This window comes from Drosophila ficusphila, unplaced genomic scaffold, assembly GCF_018152265.1.
Source record: "Drosophila ficusphila isolate 14025-0441.05 unplaced genomic scaffold, ASM1815226v1 contig_414, whole genome shotgun sequence".
Taxonomy (NCBI): domain Eukaryota; kingdom Metazoa; phylum Arthropoda; class Insecta; order Diptera; family Drosophilidae; genus Drosophila; species Drosophila ficusphila.
Window position 1 is genome coordinate 22,916,543 of NW_025064328.1, and position 27,136 is coordinate 22,943,678.

Below are 27,136 nucleotides of genomic sequence, written 5' to 3' on the forward strand. Positions count from 1 at the left end.
ACCACAGGAGGAAACAAGTGTCGAAGCTTTGCCAACGATCGAGCCAGGCGACGTGCCGCCGGTTACAATGGAAGAGGTGCTAAGCACTCTGCGCCGCATCAAAGACAACAAAGCCCCTGGACCAGACGGAGTCCCAAACATGGTATTCAAAGCAGCGGCAATGGAAACGCCACACATCTTTGCGCATATCTACAGCACATGCCTTACAGAAGGAACTTTCCCATCTCGGTGGAAACTTCAGCGACTGGTGCTGTTGCTGAAACCCGGCAAGCAACCCGACCAACCATCTTCCTACAGACCGTTGTGTATGCTGGATACAGTTGGTAAAGTTTTTGAACGCGTGATCTGCGATCGCCTGCAGGAGTATTTAGAATGCCCTACTGGGCTCTCAAATACTCAGTTTGGCTTTCGACGAGAAAGGTCAACGGTGGATGCTATCAGGACAGTGACAGACATCGCACAGAATGCCATAAGTGGAGGACACCTGCATATGAGTTACTGTGCAGTTATCACACTCGACGTAAAGAATGCGTTCAATTCGGCTAACTGGTCCAGGATTCTGCTATCGCTTAGAAACCTGAGAGTACCGAGCTATCTACTCCGCATTATACGAAGCTATTTCCGTGACCGCATACTACAATATGAAACGGACACCGGCTCAAAAACTTATAGAGTAACAGGTGGTGTACCACAAGGATCTGTCCTCGGACCAACGTTGTGGAATGCTATGTACGACGGGGTACTGAGGCTGAAACTCCCGGACAAGGCGAACATCGTGGGATATGCAGACGACATTGCGCTTGTAGTAGTGGACAAAAGGCTGGACCTGTTAGAGGCGAAATGCACGGACGCCGCATCACGGATACAAAGATGGCTCAGGAACGCTGGGTTAGAGCTAGCAGCACAGAAGACGGAAGCAGTACTGATAAGTGCACGCAGAAAAAAGGAGAAAATGATAATTGCTATTGATGGTCATGAAATAGTTTCCCAAGAAGCCATTAAATATCTTGGAGTTCTGATCGACACGAGATTAAGCTTCAAGCAGCACCTAGTGGGAGTAAGCGGTAAGGCATCAGCGGTCACGAGCGCCTTGACAAGAATACTTCCCAACGTAGGAGGACCCCAAGGGCAACGAAGGGCATTATTGTCAACGGTTGCAGACTCGATCACTATGTACGCAGCACCGATCTGGGCAGGAGCCAAAAAGTCCCATCTGCGAGGGATAACACAGATATACAGACAAAGTGCTCTACGAATAGGCTGCGCATACAGAACTGTATCAAACGATGCAATCTGTGTCATCGCGGGAAAGCCACCAGTCGATCTGCTGGCAGAGGAGCTGTCTCGTCTGTACAGCAAGCAAGGAGTGAGGCCAACACGCGAACAAAAAGAGGCCGAAAGAGCGCGGTCCATACGAAAATGGCAGCAACGGTGGGACCAATCGGATGATGGACGCTGGACCTATAAACTTATACCACAAATAAGTGAGTGGATAAAAGGTGGACACGGCGATATCGACTACTACACAACGCAGATCATCAGCGGTCACGGCTGTTTCCGCGGATACCTTAATCGTTTTCGGCTAGCAGACAGTCCATTTTGTCCCAACTGCCCCAACGAAATCGAAAGCGCAGAACATGTTGCTTTCCACTGCGATCGCTTCGAAGAAGAACGACGAACACTGGAGGCAGTACTTGGGCACTCTCCATCTGCTGAAATTATCACGCACGATATGTGCTCTTCCAGAGATAAATGGAAGGCAATGACAGCGTTCGCATACTCTGTGATGACAAGGCTCCAAGAACTGGAGCGGGAACAAAGGAGGACACCAGAACTGACGACGTTAACAGACGCCTGAGTTCATAGCTCATAACAGAACCAGACAGAAGACAAATCGATTGCGCTTGATCCCAGGCAAAATCGCTTCCGACGTTCCACTCATGTGGAACTATCGATGCGTATCGTCTCCATACGCCAAGGACAGGGGACCCGGACGTGGGTACCAGGCGTGCTAACAGCACAAAACGGCTCCACCCCGTAGTAATGTTTACTCGGTTCCGGGGTGGAATTCAGCCAGGGGAGGAGGATTGTTATAGGTTAGTGGGTGCAAGCATTGGATTTTAACCTCCTCCATAAAAAAAAAAAAAAAAAAAAAAAAAAAGGGGGTGTGCGGGTCCGGGGAGCCGAAATTTGTTACTAATGTTAAGTGAGCGATAAAGCATAGAAGTGGTGGAGATTTGGAAAAAGAGACCGTTTCTTTTTCTCGGGGAGCCTGGGACTCGAACCCGGGCCTTCCGGACCGGAGGCCAGGGCTCTACCTGCTGGGCCACCGTCCCAGCATTAAAGTTTGTTAAACATTAAAATAAATATCGTGTGTTTCAAAGTTAGAACCCCTACGAACAATGTAGGCTTGCAGCAATACCTAGCTCAGTCGACACAAAACATTTTGGTGGCCCATGAGGGGAACTTTGAAGTGCTTAACAAAAGTTAATGTGTGATCATAATCAATTTAATTCTTTTTTGTAATTCTTAGAAATTTCCAACTCCAATTCACATTACCTAAATACACACATCCCACATATTAACGGCGGATCCGTTCGATATTATATATATACACATACATACATATGTACATGTGTACATAAACGTGCAAATAGATCGTCGCATCACGCCGCTGGAATTGGAACGAAGGAGCAAAAGAGAATTCAACACATCAGCTTCGCAGCGCCTTCTCATACCCTTCACAATTGTCTAAGGTCAGTTATGCAAAGGAAACGGTAAGTGCTTGTGTGAGATTCGATACCTATTTTTTTAGCGGGTTTTCATACTCAGTGCTTCTAAAACCGGGCATAGTTCCAAACTGTAATCAAATTATTATAGGTACATCTACATTTACATAAATATTATCTACATCTCGTGGAGTACAGTGCTGATCCATTTTTGTTAAATTAACTAAGCGATGGCGAACGACGGCGAAGGTTTTTCATGCGACGAGTTGATTAGAACGCAAATGGATCGTCATGAAACCATGAAACAAATCTTAACGAATTTTAGAAAAGACGCCGCGTCCCGTAAGAATAATTTTTGGACTATAAAGTTTTCTAATGATTCTCATATTTCAATTTGTACGTAGCGGGTTTTCCTCCTTTAAGAATCAGATGAAGCACTCGAAATTTTGGAGAAAAAGGGCGACTATATCGGATAGCTCCCATATGAGACAATAAAAAAAAAAAAATTACGCCGTTGCTTGATGGTGTTTTCTAACTACTATTACATTTCAAATTAGTTTTTATTAAAATCGGATAACTATATCATATTTTTGATAAAATTTAATTCGAAATTCGAACTTCGGCCTTCCTCATTATATCTAAACAGTGGTAAGAAACGAAATATTTTGTAATGTCAGTAGTTTAACAATTATTTGACATTAACTTGTTTTTTTTATATTTACTGTTCTTTAAAAATAAGTATTACTTATTGTGAAGAAATATATCATATTATAAGCACTTACCATTTTTCACCTTTTTCCTCACACATGCGAAGAATTGAAAACATCAGGCGTAGTTTGTTACTTGGAATAATAGTTTCTAAATCTTTTTTTGTTAGATACTTGCGCCACCAATCATTTTTAACAGACATAACACCAGTTTGACTGTCATAAATATCATCTGGTTGATCTTCATCGGAATTTGGACCACATATTTTTTTTGAGTGCCGCTTAGCTTTGTGCTATAAAAATATGTATAAATAAAACTTGTTATTATTTTTATTTTTCAAATAAGAAAATAAAATTTTTCTTGCAAACTTCTGAGTAGTATATAAATTTCAGGTCTGGCTTACTAAATGGATTTTGTAGACTTAAAAAAAGGTTAATGATCAATAAGATTTGGAAGGATAAGGATAAGGTAGGGAAAGCAAACGCTGAGTGGACGAGCAACTGACAAATTTTTAAAAAAGGGCAGGATTGATTATTAATCGTATAGTATTAAAAGAAACAGACGATTTATGTTAACTTTAAAAAGTGGGGAGGGTTGATGGGTTGATTTTTCAATTTCCTGGAAGGTTTTTAAAACAAAGCGGTAAAATATTTAACTACAAGCCCATAGAAAAGTGTCTACATTTAGTGGACATTTAATTATTGATACATTTTATTATATGGGGCACTTATATCGACATAAAATGGCGGGATCATCAGCAAATGTTGAAGTTACTGTAAGACTGGTTGTCGGAAGATATGCTGTGTAGATTATATACAGCGTTGGTCCAAGCACGCTTCCTTGAGGTCCTCCAGCTTCAATTGGATGGTGATCGGGGGAAATCTTTACACCGTTCTGCGAACTTCTATGCACAAGATATGACTCTAGTATTTTATGGGTGTTTTGTAGAAGCAAATTTTTAATTTTATAAATCAAGCCGTCTAACCAAACGCGGTCGAATGCCTGGGTGACCTCCAGAAAGACTGCTGATTCAAAGTTCGAGTTCATTTCGGTGTTTGGCAGGCACAATTGGTAGCTGTCTGCACACATTAAACACGAAATATATATTTAATCACACACTGGACCTCGGGCCCTACTCTGCATAATTCGATCCCAGTATAGGCCTATTGGGGGGAGGAAGCCGGTTAGCAAAGTCGTGAACAAATGCTTAATGCTTTTGAACGAAGTTCGGACCATTCTTTTACAAGCCGGAAATGCGAAACCAGTGAAATACTACGTTTGCGTCTTTATCTGCTTCGCAACAAAGGCCATTCACTTGGAGTTGATCAGGGATCTTTTAACGGTATCATTTCTGCATGGCCTCAAGAGATTTATATGCACCAGAAGAAGCGGTCTTCTTTTGGTCGGATAATGCAACCAACTTTGTGGGTGCATGCAATTAGCTGCTTGAGTTAAGACGCCTATTCCACAGCGACGAGCATCAGAAAGCGAAGTTGGACTTTTGCCCAGCGGAGCTTATTGATTGGCGCTTTATTCCTACCAGATCGCCACATTTTGGTGGTCTCTGGGAAGCTGCGGTAAAGACTGCGAAGTAGCATTTCTACCGCGCTATTGGACCTTCAGTGTTGGCCTTCGACGAGCTGCGGACTCTTCTGTGCCATATTTCGGCAGTAGTTAACTCCCGGCCTTTAGTCTCAATTTCGGAAAATCCCGCTGATCTGGATGTGCTAACGCCAGCCCACTTTCTGATTGTTGGTCTACCATCCTCATTCATCGAGCCGGATGTGGCCTGTGGCTGTTAATCTTTCGAAGCGCCTTAAGAAAAAGTTGTTTTGCGGTGAGCATCAAAACAAATGACCAACAACGACAACAGGTACAACGATCATTTTTATATCTGATTCATTCCTGCGTCTAGCATTCCAGTATGAGACCGATAATTGGTGCTAGAAATGGACAAGGAATGTCAGCATTGTCATGCTCTGAAATTCAAAAATGAGCCAGCGGGGATGTGTTGCGCGTCAGGAAATGTGCAACTACCAGAAATTGAAATACTAGCTGAACCATTGAACGGCTTACTTATCGGCACGGATCCAGACTCTAACGTGTTCCTGAAGTCAATTCGAACATTCAATTCATGCTTTCAAATGACATCGTTCGGAGCAACAGAAATAGTTCGAAATACTAATGCAAATTGTCAAAATTACAATTCGACATTCAAAATCAGAGGCTATGTTTATCATAAAATGGGCTCACTGCTGCCAATGCCAAACGAACCACATAAATTCTTACAAATCTACTTTATGGGCGGCGATGATTCCGGAAGCGCACTTGCCAATCGCGTGAATGAACGTTGTGATTATAATACCCTTTATTCATTTTATGCCAGGCGCAATTACAATAACTTAAAAATAATATTTGCCTTTTGTTATTTTTATATTCCCTCATGGTTCACAGCGCCCCAGATGACTTTACAATACATAAGTCTAGAACTGACTTGGGGGTAAAGTTTTAAGGGCCAAAAAAAGGGCCATGATTGATTTTTTTTTGCGGCGAAATGAGTAAGTTTATTTTATTGAGCTTAATTACATGTTATTGTTTAACTTTTGAAGAGTATTCGAAAAAAAAATTATTAAAAAATATTAAGAAATAAGCCTGTGGCGGTTAATCTTCCGAAGCGCCTAAAGAAAAAGTTGTTTTGCGGTGAACATCATAGGGCGTTAACGGATCATCTTAAAAATAAAATGTGATATGCGTTGTAAAGATAATGAATTTCCCGAGGTAATCAGGAAGAGTTTTTTTTAAATTTATTTTTTGTCTATTTTTGGGAGCACTTGAAAGTGAAAAGTGCGATTTTAGCTTTAAAAATCGCTGTTAATTTATTTTTTAAAAATAGAAAAAAATTAAAAATTAAAAAAAACTCTTCCTGATTACCTGCGTATTTATGTTGAGAATTTGTGTTAAAAATTTGAAAAGGATCGGTTCAGTAGATTTTTAGTTCTGATGTTACGGTTGTTTAAAACGCTGTAACTCCGTTAGTTTGACTTTAATTGACTCAAAATTTGAACACAATGTTCTTGACATATTGGTCATTCAGAAAAAAAAATAAAAGAAAAAATTTTTTAAAACCTACCCCCCCTTAACCGATTTTAAATTAAATTGGCACACCGTGAGCAGTCTGGTCCAACTTGAGAGATAGGATAGCTTAGATCTTTAATTATAGTCGCAATTTTATTTTATTGCAAATTATTTGTCTATAATTAATTGACAGTCACAATACCTTTCAAACGATATACATCATTGCAAGATACGACAATTTGTCTATAATTAATTGACAGTCACAATACCTTTCAAACGATATACAGCATTGCCAGATACGATTATATTTGACTTCACAAGCGAAGCGCGAAATTTGAATGTAAAAACCGGTATGTTAATACCAAACAACCAAATATTAGGTTATAATAATAAATTGAGTTCAAGGGAGGATTGTGAAAATCGAATCGCCGAGTTTTTTGCCAGTAGGGACAAGGACTTCTTTCGGAGAGGCATATACAAGTTACCATCAAAATGGTAACAATATGGACAATGCTAACTAGTTTAAAATCGTCGTCAAAAATCAATAAAGAAACCGGTATGCCATTACCAAACAACCTAATATATAAAATGAAGTCGTGTTAGTTACACCACTTATAACTTAAGAACGGCTGAACAGATTTGGCTGAAAATTGGTAGGGAGGTAGCTTAGAGCCAGGAATAGGACATAGGATACTTTTTATCCCGTTCGACATACCAAAAATCGCATATAAAGTGAGTTACTACCTCATCACACTGACAAACATACGCTACCATAGCATTTTAACTCAATTTTTGTGGTTTTGGAAAATTGAAGTGAAGTGAAGTTTTTTGTGGTTTTGGTGATGGCTTCGTTTTATGTAACATTTCGACAGCGTTCCCGTGTAACGAGAAATCTTCTGAAGAAATCTTCTGTACGCGTGTTAGTCATTGCACTCCTCCTAAACGGCCGGACCTTTTTTAATGAAATTTTTTGTGTGTACCTATTCCAGGCGGTTTGAGGATGGTTTAGATTCACAATATGTTAAAAAAATTTTTATTTTTTGTAGGGTTTTTAATGTTTTAATAATTTTACAAATTTTCCGCTTATAAATTGCAAACTCAGTAGGTAATCACACTAATATTATAAAGAGGTCAAATTTGTTTGTTTTTTTGTAAAGAATAGGGTCCGGAACTACTGGCCGATAAAAAGCTACATTATCGGGGAGTAACATAGGCTATAATTTATTTTGAAAAAAATTTGGTATCCGGAAGAAAATTGCAATATTTTAACAAAAGGTGGAAAAATAAAAATCTTTCTTTCGCTGGCAAAACTATTGATGATAGAACAAAAAAAAAAAGAAAAATAATGTACTACGGTGTTATAGGTATTACTAATATCTGCAAAAAAGTCCGCGAGGTTGTTTATTCTACGATCATACTTTAGCCAAAAATAACAGTTTTTGTGTTCAAAAATAAAATGAATTCGCCTTCAGGAACAAAAATAGGTTAAACTCGCGTCATGACATGAATCCTTATCCTTATTATCAAGGGTATGTATCTAGCTTTCAATATTTTTTTTAATTCATTCAAATCGGATATATGGTTACAATAATAAATTTGGGAGTTGTTACAATAATAAAATTGTTAGAAATAGTGATAATGATAGCGCGTGCGCGAGGACGCGAGTACAAACAAACAAACAAACAAGCAAACAAATTTACCTCTTTATAATATTTGTGTGAAAGGTAACTATTTAAAAAAAAAAACGGGCGAAGCTGGGACGGGCAGCTAGTTATTTATATATACGTGTATATATTTTGATCTTTTGTATGGCAGCTATATGGTGGAGTTATCCGATTTTGATAAAATTTTATCAGAAATTCAATAGTGGTCAGAAAACGCCATCTCGAAGAAATCAAGTCGATCTGATCAAAAACCACGGCGTTAGAATTTTTTAATTTAATCTCTTGTATGGGAGCTATCCTATATAGTCGCCCGATCCGGCCCGTTCCGACTTAGGGAAGAGTGGGGATAGGTGAACCACTTTTTTTGTTGAACATTATTATGTCTGAACAATTCGACGTTAGGGTCTGCTGTTTATTGGAATCTAAAAGAGCATTCATTCCTTTGCATTGAAAGTATTTTGTGAAAATAATATATATCACGTTTTTTGAACTTTATGAGCATTTTAAATTTTTGTCTCGCAAACATAGTTGAACCACCTTTCAGGCTAATGGAATATTTTGAAATGCGTGAGTTATACGTGAAAATAACATAATTTGCGACTATTTAAGTTAACAAAAAAAATTTCTAGAGTTCAATGCCACAGGCGGAGTACAATAAATTTTTCGCAAGAAAACGTCAGGTCGCAAATAGCTGCGAAAGGCGCACAAAAACTTTGATTAGTGATAGATTTGACAGCAATTGTTTGACGCGATCACGCGTACGTGTGATGTTAAGATACCGACTGGATAAACAACACATATGAAGATGGTGCACAAAATCCTTATAGAAGGTGAAATATTACTAGTGGTTCAGCTATCCCCATGGTTCACCTATCCCCACTCTCCCCTAAATACTATATAATCAGCTTTAAAACTGAGAGACTAGTTTGGGCAGAAACGGACAGGAGGACAGAAGGACAGACGGACAGACGGACAGACGTACAGACGTACAGACGTATTTCGATTCAGATCGTGATGCTGATCAAGAATATGTCGGAGAGGAGGTAATTCAGTCTCTCGTTAGACAGGATACTCTAAGGTGTGACCATAGGTCATGCTAGGATATACCAGTTCTGGTATGATGGGGACTCAGTTTGCGAACTGAGGCCGTGTGTGGCTTCGTTGTGTTGCTGGATATGGTCTGTCTCTTTTCGTCCCGAGCTTTAGCGTGGTGTTCAGTTGAGGACTAATAATTGAGTAATAGTTATGAGCAACAAAGGCAACGAAGACTCGCAGCACCTACCAGGACTCAATATGGGCGAGCAACAACCAATCAATTCAGCGACTAATGAGAACTTGCGTGGAGAAGGCTTCAATTCTCCGACATCAGAAGTGGGATTCGGCCCTAACCAAATTTCTTCTAGAGAAATACTCGCGCTGTTAGAACAACAAAATTGGAACTTTCTGGAACTGGTTAAGAGCCTACAGACGCCGGCGTGTGAGTTGCAACAAACTAGTGAGATTTTCCTGCCGAAATATAATCCGGACGTTGCTGGTATGGATGCCACGCAGTGGTGCGCTACGGTCGACATCATCTTACGAGAAAAACCATTAAGTGACAGCGCTCTTATATTAGCGTTAAGTAAAGCTTTGGAAGGCACAGCGGCACAATGGTTATCTCAAATATGTTACCCGGGAATAACTTGGCAACAGTTCCGGCAATTATTTGAGCAGCGATACGAGACATCAGAGACACCAGCCGCCGTCATTTTAAATTTTCTTAATAGCCGTCCAAGCAACGGCGAAAGCCTGTCTGTTTTTGCAAGTCACAGTGTGACGTCACTGGGCACAAAACTGCGTAATTTGAATTCTGAACAAATTTCCATCGCGCTGGTTCTTGGGCACATGGCTAATTTCGATCGACGTTTGCAGCGAATGATACACACAACGCATGTTAACAATCGACGTGAACTGCAAGCGGAGCTGCAAGTATTCTCAGCTCTAAAGGAGCGCCCTAATGCAACGAACTGGGAACCAGAGACGAAGCGAGCTAAAACTGCGGAAATCAAATGTTACCAGTGTGGAAAGCTAGGCCACAAAAAGCAAGACTGTAGATCTGGATCTCAGGCTTCGACAGCTGGAAAGGAGTGGCCGTCAGCGCAGCCTCGTCATGGAATGTCAGGAACCGGGACACATAGCCACTAATTGTCAAAAAAAGTGCAGAATGCTGGATCGGAAGTGAGAACGTTAAAAGAGTGGAGCTATGCGCTATAGTGGAGCCTCAATCGAGTATGCTGGTCGATGGTGAGAGATTTCCAATTACTTTTGATTCGGAAGCTGATTGAAATACGGCTCAGCAAGACGTTGATTACAGAGAATTAAATAAAAAAAAATACCGTAGCTGATAAGTTTCCATTACCGTTAATATCAGATCGAATAGCTAGACTTAGGGGAGCTAAATATTTCACTTCTCTTGACATGGCTAGCGAGTATAGAGTATACTGCTTTTGTTACCCCTGATGGGCAGTACGAATTTCTTGCGATGCTTTTTGGATTAAAAACGCACATTCAGTGTTCCAGAGAGCTGTATTAAAGGCAATTGGCAGTCTTGCTCATTCGTTTGTAATTGTTTATATGGATGATTTATTAATTGTTTCAGAATCAAAGGAGGAAGCGTTTGAACGTTTGAAACTTGTATTAGACGTTTTAGTGAGCGCAGGATTCTCTTTTAACATTTCAAAGTGCTTTATCTTGAGAACTACAGTGCGCTACCTGGGCTATGAGATACAAGCGAGGGAGATACGTTCAAATTCTAACAAAAAAGAAAAACTATCGACGTTGCCTCCACTAAAGTCAGTTGCTTCTCTAAGACAGTTTATTGGGTTAGCGTCATACTTTCGTCAACTCATTCCGGTTTTCTCAACAGATGAAGCTTTTATATTTTCTCAAAGAAAATTCTAAATTTTTGCTGACTGTAGCTCAATCAAATCTTCTTGAAATAAAGTCGAGTTGTCACCTAGGATTTATCGTTGGGAGTTTCTTCAAACATTTGAACTCGAGTTTCAATACAGGGAAGGTAAGCGTATGACACACGTTGACTTTCTATCCAGAAACCTGGTGTGTCTAAAGAATAAGCCATTGCCAAAAAAAAAAAAAATAAATAAAGGAAAAACGATTTGACTTAACAGAAATATCGGAGAACTGGATACTGGTAAAACGACAAAAGGGTCTAGAAATATCAGAAATCTTACTTATGTTGAAGAATGACGATTTACCATTGGCTTTAGTTGCCACTTATGAAATTTGATCAAATGTTTTGTATAGAAAGAGTCAAAGGAATTCAAAAACTCGTTCTTACCTGTAGTTGTACCTTGATACCTTGTACTTTTCGCTGGTCATTTATAAATCAGTTACATGAGTCTTTCATGCATCTAGGGTCGCAGAAAACACTAGATAAAGTGTACGATCATTACTGGTTTTCGGGTATGGCAAAATATGTTCGAAGATTCATGGAGAACTGCATTACATGTAAAGTTTTTAAGGGTACGTCAGGAAAACCTCAAATGGAATTACACCCAATTCCAAAAATAAGCATTCCCTGGCACACTGTTTATATAGATATATCAGGAAAATTTAGCGAAAAAAGCGATCGTAAAGAATATATTATTTTACAAATCGAAGCTTTTACAAAATACGTTTATCTATTTCACACTTTTTCTTTGGATGCTAATACTTGTATAAACACAATGAAATCTTCGATTGCCATTTTTGGCGTGCCAACACGTTTAATTGCCGATTAGGGGTGTAGCTTCACGGGCACGAAGTTTGTACAATTTTGATCTAGCCAAAAAATACAATTACATCTAATTGGAACGGGCGCAAATCGAGCCAACGGGCAAGTTGAAAGAGTCATGAGTACACCGAAGAATCTTTTGACGGCTGTTGAGACAAGCTCTAGATCGTGGCAGGATGCACTAGGGGATGTACAGTTAGCTAGGGTTGGATACCTATTATGATACCGAATATGAAATTGACAAAACTAAATCAAGGGAGTTGGCCGCTAAGAACATGGAGGAGGCCGCTAGATATGAGAAGACAAAATTTGATAAAAATGTGACTTTGTGCTGCTTAAAAACAGCGAGAGACAGCAAACGAAATTAGATCCTAAGTTCAGAGGACCCTTTTTGGTGGTCGAGGTATTGGACGGAGACCGATACGTTGTAAAGTTTACACAGAACAATAGGCGTTACAAGTACCCACACGAAAGTTTGCGAAAGTTACCGGATGTGCAAATTCCAGAAGAGCTTGATGTAAATTAGAAAGAACAAAGTCAGTTGGAAAAGTCTGTTGAAAAAGAGAGTGTTTGTGAAACCATGTGATTGGTGATGGACAAGAGTTGCTTTAGAAATGGACGATAGATGTATTTGATGAATTCGTGAAGCCTAGTGTTGGGCGATGGACGAGAGATGTATTTGATGAATTTGTGAAGCCTAGTGTTGGGCGAGGGACGAGTAATATGATTAATGAGTTTGTGAAGCCATGTGTATGGCAAAGAATTTAAAAGTTCAGTTAAGTTATGTTAATGAATATTATACGAATTTGAGATTACGTGGTTAAGTTTTTGGAAGCATTCAATAACAACTATAAAGTGGAATGAAATTCAGATTTATTTAAGATTTAAAGATTTATTAAAGACACGAGGACGTGTATATGTCAGGATGGCCGTGTCGGAGAGGAGGTAATTAAGTCTCTCGTTAGACAGGATACTCTAAGGTGTGACCATAGGTCATGCTAGAATATACCAGTTCTGGTATGATGGGGACTCAGTTTGCGAACTGAGGCCGTGTGTGGCTTCGTTGTGTTGCTGGATATGGTCTGTCTCTTTTCGTCCCGAGCTTTAGCGTGGTGTTCAGTTGAGGACTAATAATTGAGTAATAGTTATGAGCAACAAAGGCAACGAAGACTCGCAGCACCTACCAGGACTCAATATGGGCGAGCAACAACCAATCAATTCAGCGACTAATGAGAACTTGCGTGGAGAAGGCTTCAATTCTCCGACAAATATATATACTTTATGGGGTCTGAGGTGTCTCCTTCACTGCGTTGCAAACTTCTGGCCAAAATTATAATACCCTTTGGTCTGCAAGGGTATAAAAATCGCTATTAATTTATTTTTTAAAAATAGAAAAAAATTAAAAATTAAAAAAAACTCTTTCTGATTACTTACCTGTGTATTTATGTTGAGAATTTGTGTTACAAATTTGAAAAGGATCAGTTCAGTAGATTTTAAGTTCTGATGTTCACAATGTTCTCGACATATTGGACTTTCAGAGCAAAAAAAAAAAAAATTCAACAAAAATTTTTTAAAATCTACCCCCTTAAACGAGGTTGTTGTGCTGGTCGTTGTTGTTACGACAGATCGTTGGTTATGTTGTAGGAGTCGGGGGACTGGCACTGGACACACATTGCAATGTGCATTACAGTGCGCTGTAACACATTTTAAAAGCATTGAATATAATTTATATTTGACAACCATTGCGAGATTTAATTTCTGTGATGTTAGTAAATTGTCAACGGGCTACCGCCAAACATCTTTGGGAAAAGTTCAAATAAATTATTTCAGAAGATTTTTTGTACGAATATATAATAGTTGGTGAAGTGAATTCATATACAAGGCTGTCTGTAGAAGGGAACCTGCCTCTTAGTCTATGCTTTGCCCAAGCCAAATCGAATTAATAAAGCAATAGTTAAAATACTGGTTAAATAATGCTGCTTAAATAATACTGTTTAAAAAATACTGCTTAAAATCCTCCTTACTTTGGACCTACAAATAAAAAAAATTGTATTTAAATAAGAAAATGTAATTTTCGCAATTGTCTATGGAAAAATATATGTATTGGGTTGGCAAGAAAGTCATGTCGTTTTTGTTAGTAATAGTTTTTAATCTAATTTATTTACGGCTAATCGAGCACCAGGGTCACACTTTTTAGTATCTTTTTAAAGCTTATTGTCTTAGGTACTATCGACGAAAATTTGGTAATTATTCGATAACATTTGTGGAAGCTAAGCAAATTAAACATGGAGGACCAAAGTGAGCATTTTCGGTATATTTAGCTTTTTTACTTCCAAAAAGGAAAAAAAGCAGTCGAAGCTCGCGAAAAATTGTGCGAAGTGTATGGTAAAGATGCCATGAGTGATCGCCAATGTCAGCGCTGGTTTGCCAAATTCAGGCTTGGAGATTTTGGAGTTAAGGACGCCCCACGTTCTGGTCGACCATCGGCCGTTTTTGACGAACACATTCAGGCTTTGCTGGATGAAAACCGGCGTTATTCAACGCGGGAGATGTCAGAGAAGCTCAGTGTGTCGCATACAACGGTTGAAAACCATTTGAAGAAACTTGGCTACGTAAGCAAGCTCGATGTTTGGGTTCCGCATAACTTAAAGGAAATTCACCTAACTAAGCGTATCAACATCTGCTATTCTCTGATGCAACGAATTAAAAACGATCCTGACTTTCTTGCCAACCCAATAGTTATAACTCCTGTCGAGGAGCTCAAAAAAAAATATTTGTTGAAATTTCTTAAATAGTCTTAATATATACAGTAGTGGACACGAGTTTAGCACACTATGCAACCCCCATTTTTGAACTCCAATTTCACCTTTCCCCGGAGATTTTTTGCCAAATTTTTTTTACGAACGTTTGCTCTATTAAGGGGACGTTCTCTTTGTTTTGGTCGAAATGAAGGCAAAGTTCGTAAATTTTTTGTGGGATAATGAAAAGGCGTACGAACTTCGGCTTCTGCTTTTTGAATTCGTTTATTATTCAAGATTTTTTTAAAAATTATTTGATGGTGAAATTCAAAATGGCGGCTGCAAAATGGCGGCTTTCATCTGCCTCCGCGCGGCAAACATCGTCCCAAAATTACGAGCCTGCAGCCTCTTGTAGTCAACGGAAATAGAAAATTGTTACTATTAGGTAAAGTTAAAATACTTGTGCGAGGCACAACCTAGTGGCATCAAATTGCGGCCATAAATTGACCGCGTAATGAACGTTCGAATTTTAAAGTTCGATTTTCGTACATTTTTTTTCAGTTAAACCACGTTGAAAAATTATAAATAAATTATTGTTTATTTCCGGAGTAGGTTAGTGCCCAACAAAAAAGCATATACTTTCATAAAAATTTTACATGAAGCAAATCGGTTCACAGGATGAAGCTGTGGACGCGTAATTTTGTCGAAAAACATGGTTTCGAGAAAAACGCGTTTAAAGATAACTTTCTTGGGTATACCTACATGGTATAAATGGGTATGTTTGACACGCTCTAGCTCAAGAAATACGCGTCGTATCGAAATATCCTTTCACACACAAATTCTAAGGATATGTGGCTTTCAATTTTTGCAAAAAAAAAAAAAAATCGATTTTTTGATCCAAAACAAAGAGAACGTCCCCTTAATAGGAGAACATGCACCGTTAATTTTGTCCCAATCGCTTTTACCGTTTTCCTATACCAAGCCTCTGAACCTAAATACCTCAAAATCAGGCTGGACACCAGTTTAGCACACTCTTCAAATTTTTAGTTTTTAACAACGGCGGTCTCGTTTTTTTTGGTTAAAGTTAACTGATAATTCTTGTTGTCATTAAGAGAGTATAAAAAGATGTGTTTGCAATCCCACCAGCTTCTAAGTGCTTAAAAGGACAGCAGGAAGTCATCCAGACTCTTAAATCAGCTGGAAAAACGATTTCAGAGATTTCTAAAGACTTAAAATGTTCCCGTAAAATGGCTTACCATGCTCTAGGACATATTAAAATCAATCAAACTACCAAACCCACCAGGGCAAACCCCAGATCCCGAAAAACATATGAAAAAGAAAACCGACTTATCAAAAGTCGTTATTTCTGAAAAATATTTAATACCTATAGATTTATACTCGAGGACTGCAAGAAGGCGATGAAATAATAAAAATGTCCGAGGGTGCATAGCTGTGCAAAAGCCGCACATATCAAAAAAAAATTGTATGCCAGATTTCAGTTTGCAAAGGAGCATTTGAAAAAACCACTGATTGTTTGGAAAAACGGTTTTGGAAAAAAAAATATATCTGATCGATCTATCAGATTCAAATCGACAAAACTTGGATTCATCATCCCAAAGAAAATTTTTCGGACTAGATTGAGTAAGTAATCAATAGATGGCACTGCTATGGTAAACCGACAAACGTGTCATATAAGCTACAATTCAATAGCCTGATTACCGCGTGTTATTGAGGTTAAGGTATAAATTAAATTTATTTTGTAGTAAACGAAACCACGTGTTACGTAGACCGAAGTGTAAATCAAATTCAAATTATAGTGACGATAAGTTTTTAGTTATTTGTGCTTCATTATTCAAAATTCTACAGCGTGAAATTCAATTATTTCTACTTTTTTAATTCTTGGTATTAGCATAGCCAACCACGTGTTACGTAGACCGAAGTGTAAATCAAATTTTTTTTTCATCTTGGACATTTTATATATCGTTGATTCTTGCCAAAATACGGTCGCAACAGAAAATCGCTTTGGCAGTTGCATCGTCAGGTATTGCGGTTACTTTACTGGATGGTGGGCGAACGGCACATTCAACATTCAAGCTGCCATTGGATATTCATCATAAACCAGATGCAATGTGTAACATCAAAAAGAATAGTGAAATAGCTGCAGTGTTGCGGAAGAGTTCTATAATAATTTGGGATGAGTGCACAATGGCGCACAAATATTCACTTGAAGCATTATATAGAACTAAGCAGGATTTAAACAGCAATTTTTTTTTTTTTTTTTTTTTCTAACCCCTTTATTTATTACATCTATTCAATAGAATATTAAGTAATTGTTTTGGAAGAGAATATGTGGGCTTAACTTATTACCAACACCATTGTGTTGGTATAACTTTTTTGAATTTCGCTTATTTTTATTTACTTAATTTTATTCTGTTATTGGTGCGCTAGTGCTTCTCCCTTTTAGTCTTCTTTGTTGTGCTTCTCTTCTCGGAATGTCTCTTAGACTATGATTCTGGAACGCAAGTAATTTTTGGATGTGGATAATGCAATTCTGCTTAATTATCTCTGAGATCGTCTGTATTCTTAGCTCTGTGTGGATGTGGTCATTTGTTGTGTATCTGTCTGAGTTAGTTAATATTCTTAATATTTTCGACTGGGCTCTTTGTATTAAGTTGAGGTTGGATTTGCTGGCTGTTCCTCATATTTCTATACCATATGTCCAGATTGGTCTTATTATCTTATATAGGGTGACCAGATAGCTCAAGTGGAAAATACGGACACTTTTCTCGCCTTTTCTCTTTTTCAAATATGTATGAAACTGTTGACCGGAATATTTTTTGAAATTGAATTGAACCAAGATTATACTTGCCAAGTTTTCGAAAACAAAATTGTTCCGTTCGTCGCTCCATTGAATATTAACAAGTGAAAAAACGCGTTCGAAATTTGCGTTGTGACAGGGAATCGCAAAGAAATATTGAGCAATTTTGAGTATTTCAGGTCATGATTCAAAACAACTGTTAGCAGAAAGAAAATCACAGACTTTTTCATTGCTACTTTTTTTGAAAAAATCATCTCTTGCTTCTTATTCTTGCTTTTCTTTTTCATTCAAAAATTTTTTCAAATTAACAAACTGGTCGAACAGTTTTGAATCATCAATTTGAATATTTTTGAATGCGAGAAATGCAACAGATTTTTCAACAGATTCATACCTCAACTCTTTTCCTGGCTTGAAATTTAACCATTCCAAGTCTTCCAAATGACGCAATGACTGGTTCCATTTCAGCAAATAATCACAAGATCTTTCATACACTAAAAGCATGGATTCTGTGAAGTTTTGACACTCAGTTTCTTTACCTTCATTTGTCAGATTTTGCAATTTCTGCTTGACTGCGGATGGTATAAATTTCGAATTGAGTCTTTCAGCCAAAGTCTCCGATACTTCGTCAATTATTTGCAAAACTTCTAAAACAGAATTGTCTTCGCGTTCGATGCTTTTGATTCTATTGTGAAAGACATTCATAAGTGAACTTATAAACAGCAATTGCAATTCCGCAAAATCATCTTTGAAAAACCTCTCTAAAATAATTGGCGGATGGTCAAGGGATAAAAAAAAATTATTTCAGATCTGGAAAAATTTGTAAAATTCGATCAACGCTTGGCATGAGGGTTAGCCATCGTGTTTTGCTGTGAGATAGCAGTTTCCTGTACTCCACATCAACGAAATCGCAAAAATCCTTCAATTGATTTTTCCGAACGGTGTAAATTGAGAAGTGATTAAAAATTTGTATTACAATAGATTCAATGTGTTAATTATCATAAGTTTGTTGCAAGTGCAACCTGCTTTTTCGTCAAAAACGCGAAAAATACGGGCATTTTACAAAAAATACGGACTAACGGACACAGAGCTGAAAATACGGACATGTCCGTATTAATACGGACGCCTGGTCACCCTAATCTTATATATATAAATCTCCTGTCACGATGTTTGTCCGCGATGGACTCCTAAACTACTTAACCGATGTTAAATTTAATTGGCATACCATGAGCAGTCTGGTCCAACTTGAGAGATAGGATAGCTTAGATCTTTAATTATAGTCGCAATTTTATTTTATTGCTAATTATTTGTCTATAATTAATTGAAAGTCACAATTATCTGTTAACTCCAAAAGAATCTAATAGATGTCGATACTTTTCGATTAGATTGAGTAAGTAAACAATAGATGGCACTGCTATGAACAATTTTGATAGAAAATACGTAGATTCTGGGACTGAAGTTTGTAGGTTTGCAAGAAAGGCTTGAAGTACGTAGATCTACGTAAAAAGACGTAGAGTTGGCAACCCTGCTGCAATGGTAAACCGACAATAGCCTGATTACCACGTGTTATTGAGGTTAAGGTATAAATTAAATTTATTTTGTAGTGAACGAAATAGAGTGAAATTCAATTATTTCTACTTTTTTAATTTTTGGTGTTAGCATAGCCAACCACGTACGTAGACCGAAGTGTAAATCAAATTCAAATTATAGTGACGATAATACAGTGAAATCATTCCTGCTTTTTAGTTATTTGTGCTTCATTATTCAAAATTCTATAGATATAAAAAATATACATGTAGGTATTGTTACATAATTATAATAATAAATTAAAGTGCCGCCGAAAAAATCTAATCCGTCCGTGCTTTTCTCATGGGCAACTATATGTTGCATGTTCACGTGTTGGAAAACCGTCAAATCTATTTGTGTTAGCTAAAGACAGGTTAACCAGAAATATTGTGCACCGATTAGTGCTAAATTAAATTTAAATTGAAAATATTTATAGTTTAAAATAATAAATATTAGAGACTTAAGACTATCTACCTTACCTACCGTTCTTCTTAAATTGTATAGGTACTTCAATGTAATATAACAATGACTTTAGCTACAGCAACGCGTGGCCGGGTTTGCTAGTTGTTTTATAGATTAGTAGCTTGTTGGATACGTTTGGGTTTGATTGTCTTCCCAGAAGCCAATGGAGTTGTCGAAATAAGCTTTTTACTTCGTTTCGTTTGTTTATTATATGTTTTTTCTACGCGAGTTTTGAGTCAATAGTGAGTCCCAGGTATTTTGCGCTTGTACTTAGTATCAGGATTTCGTCAGCTATTTTTATTCTTGTTGGGGTAGTTATTTTCTTTTTTGTGTATACCACCTGTTGTGTTTTGTCCTTGTTTATTTTAATACTCCATTTCTCAAACCATGACATTGGTGTTGTTTAGATCTCTTGAAGTGTGTTTGCTGATCTTTTTTTTGTGTAGCTCGAGGCCATTAGCACTGTATCGTCAGCAAAGGTTGCAATCATGGAACCATGGGTCAGTGGGATTGGGATGTCTGCTGTGTATATAAGGTATAATATTGGTCTTAGAACGCTGCCTTAGGGTTCACCCGGTGCCACAGGCATAAGATCTGAACATTCATCATCGCATTTGATATAGAAATATCTGTTGGTCAAGTAACTTTTTAATATAGTGAATAGGTTAAGTGGTAGGATGTTGTGAAGCTTATGAAGTAGTCCTGTATGCTTTGTCAAACGCCTTTGCAATGTCCATGTATACTGCTTCGAAAATTTTCTTGTTGTCAAAGTCTTCTGATATTTTGTTGATAACTCTGTGCACTTGCTGCACCGTCGAGTTTTTTTTTCGAAAACCAAATTGATGGGGTGGGATCACATTTTGTTCTATTAAGATAGGGTTGATGCTGTCAAGTAAATTTTTTTCAAAAATTTTTGATAGGATTGGTAACAGGCTGATTGGTCTATATGAGCTAATAAGAGCTGCACTTTTATGCGGTTTTGGGATTGCTGTAATCTGGGCAATTTTCCACGTCGAAGGGAAGAACTTAAGTCTTATCACTGCATTAAAAATGTCTCTTATAAGCCTAATCGTATTGTCTGGCAGCTCTTTTAGTGTTTTAGCACTGATTTGATCATAGCCCGTTGTCTTTTTGTCTTTGACTTTTGATATTTGTTCTCTTATTTCGGATATCGTCGTTTTCCTGATTGCACAGTTGGGTTTGGGTATATGTGATGGGAGCTCAATGTTTTGGTTGTCCATACTTTTGGTAAAAGTTTCCTCAAACTGTTCGGCCAGTGTGTCAGCTTTTTCTTTGTTTGTTCTTGCCCATGAGTTTTTCTTTGTCTTAATTGGAAGTTTATGTATAGTTACTTTTGTCAGTTTTTTAGTCGCTTTCCATAGGGAGTAGTTTGTGGATGTCGTTGTTCCCAGATTTTCCAGCTGTCTCCTGATTTGGCGTTCGTTTTACTCTTGTAGCGTTTGCTTGAGATCTTTTGTTGCACGGTTTAGCTTGGCCTTGTCATTTGGGTGCTTGGTGGACTGCCATATTTTTCTTAGTTGGCGCTTATGTTTGATTTTGTCTTTTATGTGTGATGGAGTCCTTTTGGTTATTACGGGGATCAGAGCCGGCGTCGATTTCCATAGAGCTTTAATTATGTTGTCGTTTAAGTGCATTATAGCAGAGTCTAGTTCTTCATTTGTTTTTAGAGCGGCCATGGTATCCATGTTGTCAAGTAATATCTCCCTGAATAGGTTCCAGTTCGTTTTGTGGTTGTGGCTCAGAGTGTTGCTTGCCGAGATGTTTAGTTGTCCAAACTAGTCCGAAATTGATATTGTCGTGGCTTGTATGTTTGCAGCCTTATAGCCTTTTACCTCTACACATTTTAGGTCATTATACCCTTGCAGAGCAAAAGGGTATTATAATTTCAGTCAGAAGTTTGCAACGCAGTGAAGGAGACACCTTAGACCCCATAAAGTATATATATTCTTGATCAGCATCACCATCTGAATCGAAAAATGTATGTACGTCTGTCCGTCTGTCCGTCTGTCCGTCGGTCCGTCGGTCCGTCTGTCCGTCTGTCCGTCTGTCCGTCTGTCTGTTTCTATGTAAACTAGTCTCTCAGTTTTAAAGCTATCTTGCTGAAACTTTCCCAAAAGGTGTGTAGTTATTGCACGCAGTATATAAGTCGGAACGAGCCGGATCGGCCGACTATATCGGATAGCTCCAATACGAGAGAATGAAATAAAAAATTCTCACTCCGTTGTTTTTCATCAGATCGACTTGATTTCTTCCAGATGGTGTTTTCTAACTACTATTGAATTCCGGTTTAAATTTTATCAAAATCGGATAACTCTATCATATAGCTGCCATAGGAGAGATCGAAAAATATATATAGAATTAATGGAAATAAATTGATAGCATCGTTGTTTTTTATCCCACGAGCATGATTTTTTGAGTATCAAGTTTTTTAACTAGCCTTGATTTATAAAAAAAATTTCATAAAAATCGGACAACTATATCATATAGTTGAAAAAAAAAAAAAAAAAAAATAGTCAGAAATATGGAAAACTAATAGAAAAGTCGTCGTAGCTTCGATGTTCTATTTGATGTTCTATTTGATGACTGCAAGGGTATATAAGCTTCGGCTTGCCGAAGCTAGCTTCCTTTCTTGTTTTTGATTATGATTGCTCCATGGGCTTTGTTGTCTGGGTGGTTTGTGAAAAATATGTTATAGTCAAGAATGCTGATATATGTTTTGTCTGTGGCGTGGGTCTCTGAAATTAGCATTATGTCAATCTGGTTTTCTTGTAGAATGCTCTTTATTTCTAGGATATGGCGCCATAGTCCATTTGCATTCCAGACTGCGATAATCAAATTATTGTTTGTCAAGTTTGGATACAAGTATGGACTCTTAGCACGAGTCCGAAGTCCGCAGACTCGCCGTTATTGGGTCCAAAGACTGCAGACTCACCGCAGCATTGAGTCCAAAGTCCTGCGAGCCGTTATTTCCCTTTTCTCCTCTGCATACAGCGCATCCCGCTGTTGCTATGCAGCTCCCTTGCACTCGAAATTGTAAGGAGTTTTACAACTCCTTACACATTCTTAATGCGAAGTATTGAAACATTTCGATTGGCCATAAATATGCGGGTATAGTTGCAAAATGATCTATCAGCATAAATATTTTCCGAGCAATTACTAGATATTGGGAACGGTAAAATAGAACTGCAACGAAATACGCAATGCATCAAACTGGCAGACAATTTTTGTACTGTTCTTTAAGATAAAAATGAATTAATTCAGAGTATTTTTCCGGATATACAGAACAATTACTTGAATCATAACTGGCTCAGTCATCGGGCGATTTTGGCAGCCAAAAATGTTGATGTGGACGAAATTACCTTCCAGATACAACAGTTGTTACCAGGCGATCTGATGTCTTTTAAATCAATCGATACTGTTGTTGATAAAATTAAAACTGTAAGTTTAAAGGAAAAGTGGTCCTGTTGCCTCGTATTCCAATGATACCGTCAGATTCTACCATACCTTTCAAACGGCTACAGTTTCCAATTCGTTTAGCTTTTGCCATGACAATAAATAAGTCTCAAGGCCAAACAATGTCCATTTGTGGTTTAGATTTGGAAAATCTGTGCTTTTCTCATGGGTAACTATATGTTGCATGTTCACATGTTGGGAATCCGTCGAATCTATTTGTGTTAGCTTAAGACAGGTTAACCAAAAATATTGTGCACCGATTAGTGCTAAGTTAAATTGAAAGTATTTATTGTTTAAAATAATAAATATTACAGTTAGAGATTTAAGGGGGGCACCTCCTGGATAGCCCAGAAAGAAAGGTTCAATTTCGATCTTTTTTTTTACCATGAAAAAAACGATACACATCTTCAGTCTTTTACATTTATTTGAAGGTACTTTGGAACAACTTTGAAAAAAAAAAACTAGTCAAAATTTCACAAAATGGCGTCGTTATCCATGGCGGACTGCGTTGCCTCGCGACTGGAGTGGTCAAATGGCGTACACGATAGGGTCCGTAATTTTGGTCTGAAATTGGTAATTTTTTTATGTGTTATAAAGTACATTTATTTATTCTAAATGAACCAATAAAAAGTCAATGACGATTGAAAATTCACTTTTTTGTTGTGTTAAAACCAAAATTAACAATTTTTCGCAGTAAAATTTGTTAAAATTATTGCATTAAAAGTATGAAAAATTGAGAAATCTATTGATATCTTTGGTTCATATAGAATAGTTATTTATTACCAACAAAATACATTTAATTGAGGTCAATCGGTTGAAAACTTTTTTTGTAATTCTGTACGCCAATTTGAAAAATGTGGTTTTGAGAAAACGCGGTTCAAAGTTTTTAGAATAAACCGACGCGATCGTGCGCCGAGCCACTCTACCGACTGTGTCTTCAGAAGTACTTGGAATTTTGATCTGAAATTTTACACGCACATTCTCGAATAGTTTTTTTATCGATAAAAAAAAAAAAAAAAAATGCGATTTTTTTCAGGAATCCATGAGGTTCCCCCCTTAAGGGGAGGTTCTTTTCTTTTTTTTGAAAAAATCGATTTTTTTTTTTTTTAATAAAATGAAAGTTACATATGTTTAGAATATACGTGCCAAAGGATATTTCGATACGACGCGTATTTCTTGAGCTAGAGCGTGTCAAACATACCCATGTCACATGCGCTGTGGTACGCTCTAAAAACTTTAAACGCGTTTTTCTCGGAACCATGTTTTCAAACCTCATGTCGCGCACAGGGGTCGTTCTATTGATCCGATTTCCTTCATTCAAAAAATTTTTGAAAGTATATACTTTTTTTGTATGCCTTATACCTAAAATTGGCATACAAAATTGTTTACTTATAATTTTTAAACGAGATCGAAGTAAAAAAAAAAGTCCATTTTTTTTAAATGTCCATAAAATTGGTTTATTTTTACCAAAATTGATTCTAGTTAGGTATAAGGCATAGGAAATTCCATCAATTTTAATAAATAATTTACATTTTTAATTTCGGTTCACTACCAGCGGCCCGACACTCGACAAAGCAGAAAAATAGAGGTCTACGAGATCCGCCATTTTGAAGCCGCCATTTTGAATTTCCTGAATATTGAATTTTTTTTTAATCGTTAATAAACAACGAATCAATAGTTCAAAAGCATAAGTTCGTATGTCTTTTCATTTTTCCGCAATTAATTCTCAAAGTTTGCTTAATTTTCGAAAAAAAAGAAAAGAACCTCCCCTTAAGACTATTTGCCTTACCTCCCTCATTCAGAAGTTTAAATGTTATTCACAAACAGCTCATTAAATGAAAATACAAAATTTAGAAATTAATTCTTTTGTATTGATTTCTAATTAATATAAACTGTAAGGAAATTTTAATCAATCGTGTTCAACGTCCTTCCCCTTCAAATCCCAATCCCGTGAATTTGTGTACCAACTTCAACATTTCCGTCTTGGTTCGTAAATAATTTCATTGTAGTAAAGGGTTATAGTCGTAGAAAATCTGCCATGAAGGTCACCATATTTTTTGTACAAATACCGTGTATGTAAAAAGCATGGTGGTCCCCGTGAGTGATGTTTTTCTACCGTTCCTCTTAAATTGTATACTTCAATGTAATATAACAGTAACTTAAGCCACAGCAACGCGTGGCCGGGTCTGCTAGTATAATATAAATAATAATAATATATGTAACATAAATATATAAATTATATAATCTACTATATAAAAATAAGTCGTGAGGTTTATGGCAAAGAAAAATTTCAGCAGAAAAGCGGGTAACTACTACTTCAAGTAGATGGCGCCGGTGCGTGATACATTGTTTGACAACTACTCATTGTTCTCTGCTCAATTAATTTCAAGCGACAACCCTATATTGTGTTTACTGTGAAGTTGTAAAAAAAAAAAAAAATTATTCGTTTCCTAACATTTCAATTGGAAATTGTGATTGTGTGATAAAATGCGGGCATTTCTCTTTAAGGTGGTAAGTTGAACTGTGTAATTTGTGTGGATCGTACATTTGAGGTTAAATTCAACACTCTGTCCATAGTCCAAAATACCTAGAGGACGACGTGCGAATATGGGCCGCCGCAAGCCAGCAACAAGTGTATTCACAGAACTTAAGCGAAGAAAGACAAAATATAATAAAAGAAAATGCCCGATTGAGAAAACACGAGAGAAGACGAAGATCATTGGCATAATACAATCGTCTGGCATTCCAATATGTTCCCACTGCGAACTACAGTGATGATGAAAATTTAGATATTGGACCAATGACGACTATATGCCGATATTGCAATGTGTAAAAGTTCAAAAGAGAAACGGCTGGATTATGCTGAGCAAGTGGAAATCTGGGTCCATTACTTACACCACCACAGCCACTAAAAACATTGTTCGATGGAAGTGATCCCGATTCCAGGCATTTTCTTTAACCCATCCTCGAATACAATAACTGCTTTTGCATAACTTCCTTTGGAGCTATTGGGTTGGCAAGAAAGTCATGTCGTTTTTTTCAATATATTCAAAGATGATTTATTTATATCAGGACTTATAATTAATCAATTATGTATTGGCCGTTTTGTTCGACCACTAATGACCATCTTTCGGGCAGCTGCATAATTCCGCGCTCGAAGAACTTTTGGTCTTTTCCAGCAAAGAATCGAGTCAAGTGGTTTTCGACAGCCTCATCTGAATGAAAGTTTTTACCATTCAAAAAGTTTTGAAGAGAGCGAAACAAATGGTAATCTGAAAGTGCTAAGTCCGGACTATAAGGTGGATGTGGTAGCACTTCCCAATTCAGCTCTGTTAATTTTTGCCGAGTGACCAAAGATGTGTGGGGCCTAGCGTTGTCATGGTGAAAGACTATACCTTGCGATTAGGTAGTGCCGGCTCCTTTTCTTTAATTTTTTCCGCCAAATTGAATAGCTGGCGACAGTACACATCTGAATTGATGGTTTCATTCCTTCCCAGCAGCTCAAAGTGCACTACACCCTTCCAATTCCACCAAACAGACAGCATAACTTTCCTCCGATGGATATCGGCCTTTAATGTGGCTTGGGCTGGCTCATCTTTCTTGCTCCATGATCTTTTTCGTTGGACATTATTGTAAACAACCCACTTTTCGTCGCCAGTAATGATCCGCTTCAAAAAAGGATCGTTTTTAATCCGTTGCAGCAGAGAATAGCAGATGTTGATACGCTTAGTTAGGTGAATTTCCTTTAAGTTATGCGGAACCCAAACATCGAGCTTGCTTACGTAGCCAAGTTTCTTCAAATGGTTTTCAACCATTGTATGCGACACACTGAGCTTCTCTGACATCTCCCGCGTTGAATAACGCCGGTTTTCATCCAGCAAAGCCTGAATTTGTTCGTCAAAAACGGCCGATGGTTGACTAGAACGTGGGGCGTCTTTAACTCCAAAATCTCCAAGCCTAAATTTGGCAAACCAGCGCTGACATTGGCGATCACTCATGGCATCTTTACCATACACTTCGCACAATTTTTCGCGAGCTTCGACCGCTTTTTTCCTTTTTGGAAGTAAAAAAGCAAAAAATGCCGAAAATGCTCACTTTGGTCCTCCATGTTTAATTTGCTATAGCTTCCACAA

General features: G+C 37.7%; 1 protein-coding gene across 2 annotated transcripts in view; it reads right to left on the bottom strand.

The window, feature by feature from the left end:
• The window catches only part of LOC108101655 (transcriptional regulator ATRX homolog), a 467,254-nt gene that overhangs the window by 166,937 nt on the left and 273,181 nt on the right, over positions 1 to 27,136 (bottom strand). For both annotated transcript variants that reach the window (XR_006245477.1, XM_043208182.1), the window contains one exon: positions 3,512 to 3,729. Coding sequence is in view for 1 of the 2 variants with exons in the window: in XM_043208182.1 (XP_043064117.1) it covers positions 3,512 to 3,729 (218 nt within the window). In the remaining variant the exon portion in view is untranslated. The remainder of the gene's footprint in view (positions 1 to 3,511; positions 3,730 to 27,136) is intronic.